This window comes from Tiliqua scincoides, chromosome 6, assembly GCF_035046505.1.
Source record: "Tiliqua scincoides isolate rTilSci1 chromosome 6, rTilSci1.hap2, whole genome shotgun sequence".
In the NCBI taxonomy this organism is placed as follows: domain Eukaryota; kingdom Metazoa; phylum Chordata; class Lepidosauria; order Squamata; family Scincidae; genus Tiliqua; species Tiliqua scincoides.
This window is the reverse complement of record NC_089826.1, coordinates 72684826-72700294: the sequence shown is the minus strand read 5'-3', so window position 1 is coordinate 72700294 and position 15469 is coordinate 72684826. Positions and strand designations below refer to the sequence as shown.

At 41.8% G+C, this 15469-nt stretch overlaps 1 protein-coding gene across 1 annotated transcript in view; it reads right to left on the bottom strand.

Moving 5' to 3' along the window:
* ARAP2 (ArfGAP with RhoGAP domain, ankyrin repeat and PH domain 2) overlaps nt 1-14927 on the bottom strand; it is a 107456-nt gene extending 92529 nt beyond the window's left edge. Inside the window, exons 1-2 of the mRNA XM_066631746.1 lie at nt 14035-14927; nt 2275-2345 (exon numbers count right to left, since the gene is read on the bottom strand). Coding sequence (XP_066487843.1) covers nt 2275-2345; nt 14035-14906 — 943 coding nt within the window. The 5' untranslated portion in view covers nt 14907-14927. The remainder of the gene's footprint in view (nt 1-2274; nt 2346-14034) is intronic.
* Nucleotides 14928-15469: the final 542 nt, after the last annotated feature.

Here is a 15469-nt window from a genome sequence, read left to right as displayed (position 1 = left end):
AGTTATTTCTTTTCCATACTCTTTAGACCTATAAAAAATAGCCACTTGATTATTAAAAACCTCTACAGGATAGAAAAAAGTAATGGGTCTCTGAACAAATTATCTCCCCCATTTCTTTCACTTATGGTGTGCATAAACTCTGAGGTAACAGCAGGGTATCCATTTTGGAAATCCACAGTAAACAGGATACAGGTTATAGAGACAAGTACTTAGGCGTATCTGATAGCGCAAGTGGTACAAGTGTACAGAGCTATTTTCTCCACTAAAACTGCTTTCCATTTTCAGTTCCCTTCAGGCCATTCACATCTACTGCTCTAAATTCACCAAAGCCAGCACACACTTGCCCTTGTTCATGCACAAGATATTCCTTCCCAAAATGAAAGGGAGACCCACAGGGCCATGCAGTGAAAGCTGTCAGGGCCTGCAGGGTTATCTGAAAGCCACAACACAACAAACTTGAACCTATAACCACCAACTCACATGTTCCAGGGGTCAGTTTCTGAATGGGGTGAGGGTCCCTTGAGCCAAGAACAGGACACCACGCTCTCCTTGCCAGGGTAGCAAGCAGACTGCGATACCCCATCAAGTGCAGGTAACAGATCTGGAACCCACTGTATTCCAACATGTTCTCTTTCCTCCCCAATCAAGATGTCATATGGATAGAAATCCATTATTCCTTGCAGAACACTGAATGTTTCTAATCACTATTAGCCCTGGACAAAAAACTTTCAAATTAAAAAAAAAAATTACAAGAATCAAAAGGATAACAAAAAAAGTTACGGCCTTCAAAGCAGGTCTCCTGCTTTCCAGAATACAAACAGGGAGACTGAAACAGCCTTTTTCACGGCTTTTATATGCCTCGAGATGACAGTGGGGCTATTTTGCAGAACACAAGATGTGCCTGAACATGTGCAACTATGTCTTAAGTAGGTGCCAGCAAAAGTTCACTCCAAGGGGTTGGGCAACCCTGCTTAATTCTTCATAGACACAGGCTGAGTACTATGAACTTCTTAATCTTTCTCACTTCAGCGAAAATGCTGGTTATTCAACGCTATCCTAGCCGACCACTTTTGGACCCAAGGAGCACAGTTTGTAGTACAGCACAGTGCAGGGAGCCACGCAAGCAGTGCCTCCCCCAGATTGGGGGGGCATAAATCATCAACTACTGGGTCTGGTCTAGAGGGTAGAGCCTCCGTTTGCCTGAAGATAACATCCGCAGGTCGCCAGTTCGAGGCCACCGGCACCGTGCGACCTTGAAGCAGCTGACAAGCTGAGCCTAGTTATTCCATCTGCTCTGAGTGTGGGAGGATGGAGGCCAGAATGCTGCGACCAGATCAGAAAGAAACATCTGAATGTTGTGGTTTCTTGAAAGATAGAACCTTCTTTCAAATTGTAAAAATCCCTATGAGGATTTAATTAGCCTGCCTATGTAAACTGCCTTGAATAAAGTCCGAGGAGAAATCTGAGGACCAAGAAAGGCGGTATAGAAATACCTGTATTATTATTAATTATTATTATTATTACTGTCTGTAAGTTACACTCTTGTTCCCCGAAGATAAGCAAATCCATGGGAACAGAGTGTGCAGGTACCAAGGACTGACTTGGATTTATTTTCCTTTATTAACTGACATGATTATCTTTACATTCTGCTCTTTATCATTCTGAATTTTCTAATCAAGTAATTCAATACAGGTTGAGCAGACTTTATCAAAGTGCTTGGGACTAGAAGAGTTTGGACATCAGATTTTTAGGCATTTTGGAATTTTTGCCTAATACCTTATGAGAGATCTTGGGGATAGGGCCCCAAGTCCCATTTTATTTATGTTCATCTATATCCCAAATTAATTTCCCAAATTTATTATGTTCCAATTTCATTTATGCTTCATATACCCTCTGATACACATAGCCTTAAGGTGATTTTATACAATATTTTAAATTTTGGGCCTAAATAGAGATTTGCGCATGAAATGCAATATGTGACTATTTTTTAGACAAAAAATTCATGTCAGCCCTCAAAAAAGTTCCATATTGTGGAATTCCAGATAAGGGGTGCCCCGTAGCAACTTTGTTTTGTTTTTTTAATCATACCTCTGGTGGCTTGGCATAATTTGAAATTATTATTAGTAAGAATATTACTTACTTTTTAAGTAATATACTTTTTAAGAATATTATATTAGTAAGAAATATACCACTTTTCAAGAAAGTTCACAAAGTGGGTTACACAGCAAAATAAAAAAGATATACACCACAATTAGTCACAAGGTTCAAACTCACCTTTTTGGGAAACAAGACCCTCTGAAGAAAGAATACTTAAATCATTAATGTATCTTCTTTCCTGAAGGGACCTGGAAGATATCAAAGAAGATAAGTTATACAAGAAAGCAGATCCTTACTCCGTTAGGCTGCCAGAATTGAAATTTATAGGTCCTCTCTCTCTCTCTCTCTCTCACACACACACACACACACCCCTTTTTAAAAGCTACTATGTTCATTCACAAAACTTTAAAAAAATACTATGATTTACTTTCAACTCTACATCATAATTAATAGTTTGCCAGCTATAGTTCCGTATTTGAACTAATCTGAAATCAGTAGAGCAGTAATTTTCAACCAGTGTACCTTGGTTCATCGGGGTGCCACAAACAGTCCGCAGGTATGCCTCCAGAGTTTGGGAGAAGGTCATTTACTAGTCGGACATTGGGGGATATGAGCCCCCCACCAGCACGGTGTGCCTTGTCAATTGTCAAAAAAACTGATGTGCCTTGATAATTTTAGACCCTTGTCAGTGTGCCATGAGATGAAAAAGTTTCAAAAAACCGCTGCAGTAGAGACTAGGTAAGCATAAGTAGGAGTGTAAATCACTACCAGGGATATTCTGATTTCCAAATCATCACATCTTTGCAGCTACTCATCAGTGTCCAGAGCAAAACATCAGGTTTACAAGCAGCTATCATTCAACAAGTGGCGGAACTATCCACTTAGTGGCGGAATGAAGCTATCATTCAACAGGTGGCGGAAGAATTCAGCCACCTCCCCAAATGGCAAGCAGCACAACACTCTCATCTTGAGAAACAGCCCTTGGCCAGGCACAATAGCAAGCCAGGCAGCACTAATTATTCCTAATTATTGCTGAAACAGTGCTATTCAGAGCAGATTAGACAGTACAATAAGCAGGATATGTAAAATGAAACTCATTGCAATGCAGAATGGGAAAGCAGTGCATTGTGTTACTTCTTGGATTTTGTGAATTAGCTCAGCACCATGCAGCACTGCAAATTGCTCAGGGATCAGGGTATACTTATGCTAGGATACAAACTAGCCATTTGGAAAATCCTACTCTTGCAAAATAAAAAAAAAATTACACATCCAATTTTGTACATCAATGTTCCAAACACGAGATGTCAATTTTCAGTTAGGACAATTAACAATAACTAAATAAAGTGAAGCTTTCTCACATCCTTGGTAATAATGCATTAAAAATGGAAATCCACCTACGGCCATTACATGTTGTTAGGGAAATAATTCCCAAATAATAAATCTTGATATAAAAGAGGTGGGGGGAAAGAAGTTCCTTGAAGACAGGCAGAATAAAATTTGTGATCAAACATACATAATATAAGCCTTCACCCCATTCAGACATCTAGAAGCAGGCTGCCCAGAAGTTTCTTCACAGAAATGAGATGCCACGGCTGAACATAGCCCCGTACTGAACTAACACAACTTCCTATCTGACAGGTCAGAACCTTCCGTTTCCCTTTTCTTTATGTGGTTACCAAGTTTACGATCACAGGCATCTCTGGTACTGTTAAATCCATTTTAACAAATTACTGAAATGTACATTTGTACAGTTATCTTTCCCATGCTAAAAATACTACAACACTTAAGGGAGAAAAGGTATCTTCTCTTCCAAACTGAGCTGGATAAACTCAACCAACGGAACACATCAATAGAACGTGTGATTCCTGTGCCCCAGTAGAGGCTTCTTAAACAAGAGAAGCAACATGTTTCCTTTCTATACATCAGAGCTCCATTTGAAAGCTGAAGGGAAACCTAAAAATTGAAGGGCGGCAAGTTGGGAGGAAGTGGTTTTGAATACACTCTTGCTAACCTAAGAACACATCCAAAAACAACACACACATCCGGAAAGTGAGCACTTGAGTCACTTTTACTACACTTAAAACATTACACTCAGTTTTGCTCTAGCGTTGTGAAAGAAGCACAGTCCCTCAATATTTCAATTTGCACAAATATGGCACGATGGAAACACAGCAAGCCACATGGACAGACTGAAGATCTCATTCTCTTTCAAATCTGTCTGGCCACCAGCGGGGTGGGATGGAGCCAAGGGGGGGGGGGAGGAGAATGGCAATTACAACACTGCGATAATGTAAGGCAGAGCTCCAAAATGCCAGATCATTCGACCACATCATAGGTGATTTCTTACACGTTAGCCTGAATTCAAACAACAGCAAGAATACAAAAGATAATTTCTAGGATAATTTCAGAAAAAACAGTTCTGGAGCCCAGTGGTGCCACTAGAGTATGAGTCACCCGGTGCAGGAGGCCAGTATGTCACCCACATGATGTACCACTTCCCATGCAGTGGGTGGGGTAACACCCTGCGTAGTGGGCGTGCTGATGCACCATTGCCCCTCCACACTGGTTTTTTGCCTATAATTTTGATAGAATAGAGCAAATTGAGTGTTTCTCAAACTGTGGGTTGGGACACACTAGGTGGGTCGCGAGCCAATTTCAGGTGGGTCCCCATTCATCCCAATATTTTATTTTTAATACATAAGACTTGATGCTACCATGGAATGTGACTGCATTTGGGGAAATGTTATAGACCTGTACTTTTAACAAGCTATTGTGTATATTCTTTTAACAATGACAGTAAATGGAACTTACACCTGGGCAAGTATGGGTACGATTTCAGCCATCATCAAGCAGGAAAATGTTTAACAATCCTATGCTGAAATCGTACCCACATATGCAAATGCAGCAGAAAAGATAGGATGCTATGATCTTTCCAATGCAGCTCTTTATTTCATGTTTTAAAATATATTAGTTTTTAACCATTTAAATGTGCAATATTGCCTGCACACAGTTCAATGGAACACAAGGTATCTGCATAAAAAGGTGTGGCAGTTGGCCCATGAAGGCACATGAGCAGTTAATGGAAGAAGAATAACTTTTACTGCAACTTGAAGAGTGTTCAATGGGGGTACTTTTGGATGGTAACTTAAAACAGCCTCCGTTCTATCTCTAACCTGCAACACTAACATCAAATAATCTTGCATGATTGTCATAAATGACTCTCTCTTAATCACAAGCTCCCAAATCTGCAATACAAGAAAGTATTAGTAAAGTAGTCGTGAAGAAAAGCAGGGTTTCTCAAACAGTGGGTCATGACCCAATATCCCATGGGTCCTGCCCTCCCACCCATCCACCGTTGTGGCCATTTGACTCCAAACTGGAGCCCTCCAGATGCAATTGGAGGCTGCACCCGGTCTCCAGAAGCGGACAGTCCCTTCCAGTTCATTTCGTTTTTGAAATTATCTTCCGGTTGCTTTGAGAGGCCTGCAGTGGTGCCAGAGGAGGAGGTGGGTCGCTGCTCCCTCTGGTGGGTCGCTGCTCCTATCTGCAGTCAGGTAGGTCACGGCAAGGGGAACTCTGAGAACCCCTGAAGCAAAGTATTGCAATGCCAATTTTAAAATGGTTAAAATTGACAATAAAATAGATATATTTTCCTCCCTTGGGGCAGAAGTGAGCACTACCCATAATATACTGTTGAGAAATCCAGGCTGTGATAGCTGTGATTGGGCAACAGCATCTCCCCCCCCACCCCGATAGCTGCAGAGACAGTGGCTTATGTTCATTCCAATTCAGAATCTATCTATCCATCTTCATAAGAACAGCCCCACTGGATCAGGCCATAGGCCCATCTAGTCCAGCTTCCTGAATCTCACAGCAGCCCACCAAATGCCCCAGGGGGCACATCAGATAACAAGAGACCTCATTCTGGCGCCCTCCCCTTGCATCTGGCATTCTGACATAGCCCATTTCTAAAATCAGGAGGTTGTACATGCACATCATGGCTTGTAACCTTTAATGGATTTTTCCTCCAGAAACTTGTCCAATCCCCTTTTAAAGGCGTCCAGGCCAGACGCAATCACCACATCCTGTGGCTTCTTGTTCCCAGAAAGGAAGGCAGGGGAAGACTTCTGGGTAGTCATTACAAATCCATAGTCTGTGCCATAACCCAGTTCTTACCCTTCTTCAGGTCACGGACATCTTTGAGCATCTGATCAAACTGATGGACCCCCTTCCCCCAAAAAATGGAAAAACACATTTTTATTTTGCACCTGGTTCATGGGCCGCCTGAAGTCCATTCATGGACCCCAGGTTAATATGCCCTGCTAAACCAATAGCAACACTCCTTCTGACCCACCAGAGCTGTGTTTTGGCAGACCTGAAGAATTCTCTTGAGAAGCAGCAGCAACAGGACCATGTCTGCTATGGGTCATTTCTCCCCTATTTTAACAATTTCCCAGGCTCCCCTAAACACATTTTCTGCGTTGGCACTGTACAGTGTATACCTAGCATATATAATGTTTGCATTCACCAGCAGAATCAAATTAAAAAGAAAGTGAATCTTTTACACTGGCATCTTGTATCAAGCCCAGCATAATCATTTGATGATTGTTATTAAAATAATCAGAAAAGCCTATAAACTCTAAAATCATAAATTACCCAAGTATACAGAAACTTCAGGACAGCTCTGCAGCTACTGACCAATTTGTCTTTTGCATCTGTAGGCAACAAAATCAGCAGGGTATTATTCTTAGATGTTAGAGATCACAATGGAACAAAAAGATAAGAAGAGGCCCTTAGTACATGACATAAATGCCACTCCAGCAGTACCCATACTGTGCTTAAGAAGAGAAATCAATATCCTGCATCAAGGAAACTTACATTCTATGCCAAGAAAAGTTGAATACTGTAATCTGCATAAATCATGCAAATCTACTGAATTATTCAAATTTGGATGGCATTTCTAACTTCTATTATGGTAAATCATAAGGAGTTGTGATTTAGGGCCCCAACACTGGCTGCTGAAAATCTTGTTTGGAAGGTTCCTCTGGTTTCTGAAGTTTTGCCCACAATTACTCCCACATTTTAAAGCATGCCTCAGACCTATGCAGTACACACTTTCCTGGGAGTAAGCCTCATTGACCACAATGAGATTTATGAGTAAAAGATTCTGGACTGCACTGTAACATATACAGCACATCAACTATAACATAAGCAGAATATAGTTCCCTACTCCTGGAGAACTTATAATTTAAATGTTGCAAGGAGTTACTAGGGATGCAAGGGAGAAAGGAGAAAGATATATGCTAGTGCAGTCGGACAGATTTAGGTTTATTTTTTATATTTACACAACCATAAGGACTAGAAACTTTATCCTTGTTTACATTGAAAGTCAAGATTCTAAGGTAAGTTTTGTGGCCAGTACCAGATTTTTTTACTCAAACTTACAGCCCATCTTTTCTCCCAAGGAACTTGGAGTGGCGTACATGGGTTAATCTCACAACCAGCCTCTGAGGTTGGGAAGGCTGAGCAATAATGACTGAGCAAGTAAACCTCCATAATCAAGTGGGAATTTGAACCCAGAACAAGCTTCCCTCGCCTTATCAAACACTCCAATCACTGTACCAGCTCTCTGTACTTTCTCTTGCACTCGCACAAAATCACAGCATATACATAGCATGACTATTATCCCCTACTAACTGGGCAAGAGACACATTTGCAAGTGGTGTACCTCTTATATTTAGCAGGGGGAAGAGTAACTGCCCCTCTTCACCCCAGCACAGTGTCTTTTCTAGTGACTGCTGGTGTTGTTCTGCATCTTTCTAGATTGTGATCCCTTTTGGGACAGGGAGCCATTTAGTTATTTGACTTTGTCTATAAACCACTTTGTGCTGAAAAACAGTATATAAATACTGTTAATAATAATATTGTTACCCTAGAAGCATAGCATTTTTTTTACTTCTGTTCCTAGTCAATTGTCTTTGGCTGGATTTATATAAGCTGAAATGCAAAAACACCCACTTTGCTTCTCCAAACACCGCAGAATTAATTTATGGCTTCATGAAGGATGAACATCATTGTTAAGTTGTCTCATACTGTGGCTCATTACTTTTATTAACATTTCAAAATACAGTCTTTTTTCAATCAGCTGAGAGAACAAGGCACCACTGAGATACCTATTCATCTTTTGTACCCTAACCTAACACAACATGACAATCTTTTAAGTTTGTTAGAACGCATTATCAATGTGTTCTGTCCAAAACACTCCATTAGCGCACCCTATAGACTTCTGTTAAAGAAAAGAAAATGATGTAATGCAGAAATCAGACAGGATATATTTTTAAAGGTCTGTTAGTGCTGGTCCCATTTTACAGTCTCAAAACCCCACAATCTACCATTTAAGAGTTAACACTGAACAGATTTCTCTAATTTATCGGTATTCAAAGTTTTTAGCACCAGGACCACTTTTTTGAATGACAATCTGCCAGGACCCACTGGAAGTAATGTCATTAACCTGGAAGTGATGCCAAAGTGACTTCATCCAGCAGGAACATTATTAACATCCCCCATACGACCAAACCAAATCAATTAATTAATTAAGTTAGTAAATTAAAAAGTTAATACTTAAAATAAGAACCTTCCTAACCCTGCCTAGCAATTGTCAATCTGGATAAAAAAAAAATCCCCAAAGGCTGCAATCCTAACCAAACTTATCCGGGAGTAAACCCCATTGACTATTATTGTTAAAAGTACAGATGTGTAACTTTTTTCCAAATGCAGTCACACACCTTGGTAGCATCAAGTCTAATGTATACAAAATAAAATGGATATTGAAAGCCTGAAATTGGCTTGCAACCCACCTAGTGAGTCTTGATCCTCAGGGAAGCCTCTGAAAAACACTGTTTTCTGTACCAAGAGTGGCTAGACCCAGATGTTATGAAAGTTGACATTAGGCAGTTTCCCAAAATTCCCCATCCCATGATGACCCCCCCCCCACACTGCAAACTCAGCGTGCAGCTCCCAGACACAACTAGCAATGACATTGCAAATTATTTACGGATTTGGAGACCATAGTGCTACAGAACTGCAATCAGAAGCTCGGGGTGAGCAGGTGGGTTTTTTCAAGAGTGCAAAAATTGTGCTCAGGATCCAAGTCTTCTGGCGCGCCAAGTCTCCTACCACTGTTTACAGCTTCACAATCTCCAAACCCATACAGCCCTGTGCATCCACTACGATGCCCCTGGGAGCCACGCCTCAAAGACTGGGAACCTTTGGCATTAGATATTAAGAGCAAACATGGGACTGCTGTTGAAAACAGCAATCCCATAACTCCTCCTCTCCCATATTTTCTAAAGGTATTCCATAAGTGCTATGACTATGCCACAAGCTTTGCACTCTGCCCTGCTTCACCTCGCTGGTTGCCAGCTGTGGGGAGACTGGGGAAAAGTTACAGCACTGCAATATCTAGGGATGCCCAACACATGACATCATAAGACTATTATGAAGTGAGAACCTGGTTCTATCTAGCTCAGTACAGTTGGCCCTTCTCATCCACAGTTCTTCCATCAGCGGATTTGACTAACCACAGACAAGAAGGGCCCTGCTGATCCTTAAAAAGTGCCCCTTTAAACTGCAGTTTAAAAACCACTTTTCTTGCAATTGTAGAGTAGCAGGCAGGCTCTGGAGATTAAAACTGCTATTTCCAAGTCACGCGTGAGTGTAAATAGAGTGCTAGATGCCTCTTGCTGCTATATTCCTGCAAGTATCTTGTGGTCTTGTGTGTGCTCCCTGAAGCATCTGGTGGGACACTGTGAGATACAAGAAGCTGGACTAGATGGGCTCTGGGCATGATCCAGCAGGGCTCTTCTTCTGATTTTATATGTAGGTCACGACCCCCTCCGTTTGCCCTTGGTTGCCCCAGAGTGCAACGCAGAAGTGTTTAACCACCTGCATTCTTCAGTGTACCAGGGTCAAGGAAAGGGATTGCTTAGCTCGACGCAACCCAAAAACAGCCATTCTAATCACCGGAGACTGCCTGCCTGCCACTCTACTATGGTAAGAAAAGCAGTTTTTAATCAGTGATTTAAAGGGACACTTAAAAAAATTTTAAATAGATTTGACTATCCACATTTTCCAGGGAATTAAACCCCCACAGATGCCAAGGGCTGACCTGTATTGCCTTGTTGCCCAAGAAGCTTCTGCTTTGTATTTTATTGTTTGCACATTTGTGTGCACATGAACATGGGTCTGGATGCCTGCTAGGACAGTACATCATGGCATGTTCCTTGGGCTGATGGCAGGGAAGCCTCAGGTTTCACAAGCCTGAGTAAAGATCAAACTTCCGTTCCGCAGAACAGACCACCAACCGACCCACCGACCCACCCGAAATGGATAGATGAAGAGAAGACTTGCCTGCCTTTTCAGAATTTTCCATGACTTTATGAACAAAAACACCACCCCAACAAATACTTCCCAACTTTGTTTACTCCGAGCCATTCAGGACACAAAAGAAGTGCCTTCAATCTGGGCTTCCCTCCCCATCAAGAAGCACATGCTAATTGACAAATAGGCATCCAGAGTAATCAGAAACCATTTCTGCACTCCTTCAAGCAGGGTGTAAAAACAACAGAAACGCCCATCTTGAACCAGGGATGAGCAGGAAAGGGCTATCAAGACACACACACACAAAAGAAAAGATGCTTGATAAACTTGCCCAGTAAAAGCCCCTCTGAAAAGCCTTCTATAAGCAAAAAGGTAGGTCACCGGACCACCACATTCTCTGCTTCTGTGCCAGACATTGGCCATGCTCTTGAATCACTAAGTGACCCACAGGTGCTGTATTAGGCATTCCCATTCCCTTTGCGACCCAAAAACCACTGTACCCACTGGCACCCAGGACCAGTATCAGACTGCTCTCTTCCTTTCCAGCCTCTCTTACTTCTCCTCCCATCCCCTGAAAAGCCACTGCTCCTTCCTGTTTAGTTGTCTCATAAGGCGCAGCTCAAGCATTCACCAAGACCCTTGCAACCCTGGCTCCCTTGAAACCCTGGCTACCTTGCCTCCCTCTTTGGAGCAAACTAAAGCTGCTGCCTTAGCCCACCAACTACCTTAGGGGGGTCAAGGGGAACATATTCCCCCAAGCACCAAGATTTCAGGGGGTAGTGTCGCTATCCACACCCAGTCATGCCACCCAAGAAGCCTCCTCATGTATCCTCTGCATGCAGCCTCTCCGGCCCTCAGAAAACCTTCTAAGGTCTCAGAAATATACTTCTGGTTTTTTGAAACACCAGAAGTAGTTTAAGGCCTTCCTCTACAGTTCCCACTTCAAACAAGAAAAGGATAAGGGGAAACAAAGTCATATCAAAAATATGAAACTACTCTGTACACCAGATTTAGAATTCAGTTTCAATGACAGCAGTGTTATTTTCTAAAAAAGATCTATGCAGCACATTTTAAGTAAAGTGAGAAAAATGGGGCTCTCTGTAGGATTCACCCCTAAGTTGGCAACACCAGTTTGCCCTTCGTATCTCTCAAAGTTCTATTACACGCTTGCTTCTATATCTGTTCGGAAAATTGCCTCCAGCTTTTCGAAAAGTAGGGAAAGGTCTAAAAAAAAAATCTCCATCCCTTGGCCATGTCTTGAGAGAATAATAATGTATACCAATCTTTTTAAACTCAGACATGAAAGAATAAGTGATGAGTGCACTACACAAGGGCACTGTACTTTTCACACAAAAAAATTCCAAGCACCGACAGACAAGCAACAGTGTTGTTAACAAAGACCTTGGCTTCAAAATCAGCCCTTTGCCTGCGTTAAGAAATCTTAGGGTTTGTGAATCACATGGTAACAAAAAGCGAGAGAAGGCAAAGGGTGACCACAGCTCTGTGGTTCGTGCGTCACAATTAGATTACCCACAAAGCTTAAATCATGCATCTAAGACAGTATTTTTAGGGTAGAATTGCACATTACAAAGATCTGGCGTTTTAATCAAATATAATTTGAACTGTTTTATACGTTAAAACAGTTACGCTGAGGTTTGTCTCAGATTGAATGTTTTATTATTGTTGTTTTTAATTTGGTAAGTCGCCTTGATTGCCCTTACTGGGAATAAGGCAGGGTATAAATTCTTTAAATAAATCTTACTGCTAGAAATAATAGCCCTAAATCCAATCTCTCTGCCTTTACCTCCCAAATTCTAGTTCAACCTATCCCATGGCCCAAAATCCTTAAGTATACTGTATTTCCTCACTCTACAATCATGGGTTACCTCTGGAAGGGGTGAAAACCACACACATCACAATGACATCAGGACTCAACATGAGCCTGCCACTTTCAATAGCAGCCCCACTGCTTCTTGTAGCATGTACAGGGCGTCCTGTGTTATCTGCAGGGATACCATTCCAGGACCCCCCAACGGATAAGAAAAACCCACGGATGATTAAATCTGTGAGTTTTGTGGGCAATGGAATCCTCTGGAGATGATGGGACCATGCACAGTCCCCCTGGCCCTCAGAGCGCCTCTTCAGGAGCCCTTAGAATGTGGTTTTTCAGAATAAAAAATGGCCTCCCCAGTCCATCAAAGGCTTTTTAAAGCTTTAAAACAGCTATTTTCAACCTTTTACATCTCATGGCACACTGATAGGGCACTAAAATTGCCAAGGCACACCATCAGTTTTTTGACCATTAACACCATGCTGCTGGTAGGAGCTCAAATCCACCAATTGCCCTACTAATAAATGACCTTCCCCAAACTCGTGCAGCACACCTGCGAACCATCCGTGACATACCAGTGTGCCTCAGCACAGTGGTTGAAAATTGCTGCTTTAAAATGTTACTTCCAGTTTTTCAAAAAAGCCAGAAGTGACCATCTGAAGCTTCCCAGAGGCTTTAGGTGTTCTGAAGGCTGGGAGGCCACACTCAGCCTCTTCAGAACACAGCTCTCAGAAGGCTCCAGGCACATCTGGAAGGTCCATTTGGGTCAACCCTGCAGGTTCAGGGACCCGCAGATAATGAAATGGGCCCACTGTAGTTCCACCTATCAAAATAGCACTGTGTGAGAGGACTGAGAAGTTTACAACCAAGGAGGCTACTTTAACAGCAACAAATTTATGGACATCGTTCTCCAAAATGACCGCTGACCAGACCAATTTTGGATGTTACGCTTTTCATTCTTCCTGCATGACACACAACATCTCTCACTTTGCATCTCCCCACAGCACATCACCTACAGATTTATCTAATGCATCAACACTGCATTTATCACTTAGGAGACTAAAAACCTAGAAGACCGGGTTTCCTGCACTGTAACAATTGTACAGAAGAGGGAACTGTGTCATGGGGATGAACGGAGTTGTGTAGAATGAGAACAATGGCCTACACACTGACACTCCATCTTCTACACACACAGATCAAAGTATTTCAGGCTTTTGCAGCAAGTTCAGCATGATTAGGTGATGAGTGATTATGTCACAGTACTAAGATATAAAAGCAACAATTTTCAATCTGTGTGCCATGGCACATTGGTGTGCCATGCTGGGAATAGTCTGCAGGTATGCTGTGGGAGTTTAGCAGAGGGTCATTTATTAGTAGGGGCATTGGAAATGTGAGTCCCGGTGTGCTGCCAATGTGGTGTGCCTTGTCAATTGTCAAAAAAAAAGTGATGGTGTCCCTTTACAATTTTAGCATCTTCTCTGTATGCCACAAGATGAAAAAAGGTTGAAAAATTGCTGGATGAACATGAAATCAAGAAGCTCCTTCTTCAAATTTCTTCTGCAAGGAGCTCAGTGAATGGCTTAAGGCCATTATTGTAATCTCTACCTCTCCCCCTCCCCCACAATATATTGTTAAAACTACTGACAATACTTACAGAGTTGTGTGAATCTCTGAATGTGTGTAATGATTTACCCCAAACACACACAATACGTTGTATTAAAATTTACCTTGGTGAAGAACCCGGTATCTCTGGGACAGGACGATGTCTAAGCATGAACGAGCGGGTTGGTCGAGGAGCAGTTTTCGTCGAACTTGGAGCACAACGGTTGTACAAATCATTTTCCACCATTTCACCTTTAAACTCAACAAACGGAGACACTGGTGGACTCTCTGGTGAATTCTGCAGCCCCCAGACCATCAGCTGCTCATCCTCACCAAATTTCATTTCAGACAAAGAGAAAGCAGAGGAAGAAGAAGGCATTTCTTCAGGAGCACAGTCCAGTCGTGGGTGACCAGCTGCTGGTTGTCCTTTTTCAAGAGAATTTTCTGTCCAAGATATCTTTTCAGGCATCACATTTTCCAGAGCATTCCCCATCACAGGATTATCAACCATTGTGCTGTTCATGTTGTAACAAGACGAAGAGTTCAAATCTAAAGATACGTTGCCTTTGTCTTCCACTGACTCACAGTCTGATAGTTCAAGATTTTCTTCATATGTGCAGTCATTACCAAAATCCATATTTGTCCATTCTCTGGATGCCCAGCTGGTTATTCCAGCCTTGTCTGAATTTAGAATGTGCATGTCAGAACTGTGACAAAGTGTCCGAGAACAGTTATTTCCTAATTTTTCAGTGTCTCCAGCTTCCTGGCTTTCAATAGATGCAAATTTTCCTTGCCTTTTTGTAAACATGGCCTCCAGTTGCTTGAGAATTCTTTTGCGGTGCCCAGTTGGGGATATTCCAATTTGCTGAAGCACACCGTCCTTTATCCCCACACAGTCTTGCAAAGTGTTATAACCAAAGTCCTGGAAGTTCGGAAAGTATTGCCCCAAGTTAATACTGAATAAGAATTCTTTCATATCAACATCCTTGTATGACATGCTGGCCTGCTTCCTGCCCCACTTCCTCTTCCAGAGCACCAAAGAGACATGCACATTTTCAGGATCAAGACAAAATTCTTCTTTAAACCCCCTGGGTAGAAGGAAACATTCTCCACAAGTAGTAATAGCATATACGAATGCTACACTGCTTCAAGTTGTAGAAGGGGAAAAGAAAGAGAGAGCATATGTATAAGAATGGTGCATTATCCTCAAAGATCAACAATTTTATTAGTAAAATATAGAACAGGGGTAGCCAAACTTGCTTAACATAACAGCCACATATAATAAATTTCAGAGTTTTAAGAACCACAATATTAGGAAGCATTTAAATTCTCAAATATATTGACTCAGTATGAACATTAAATTTATGATTTAAACCAGTGGACTCGCCATTTATACCAGGTAAATAATTATAAAGCTTGCAAATTTCTTATCTACATTTTATAGTAATTATGATGCAAAAAGGAGCTCAGATAACATATTTTCACAAGCGGTATATTATGTCACATAGTGCATGTGGCTCATGAGCCGAGGTTTGGCCACCTGATACAGAACATCTTTTG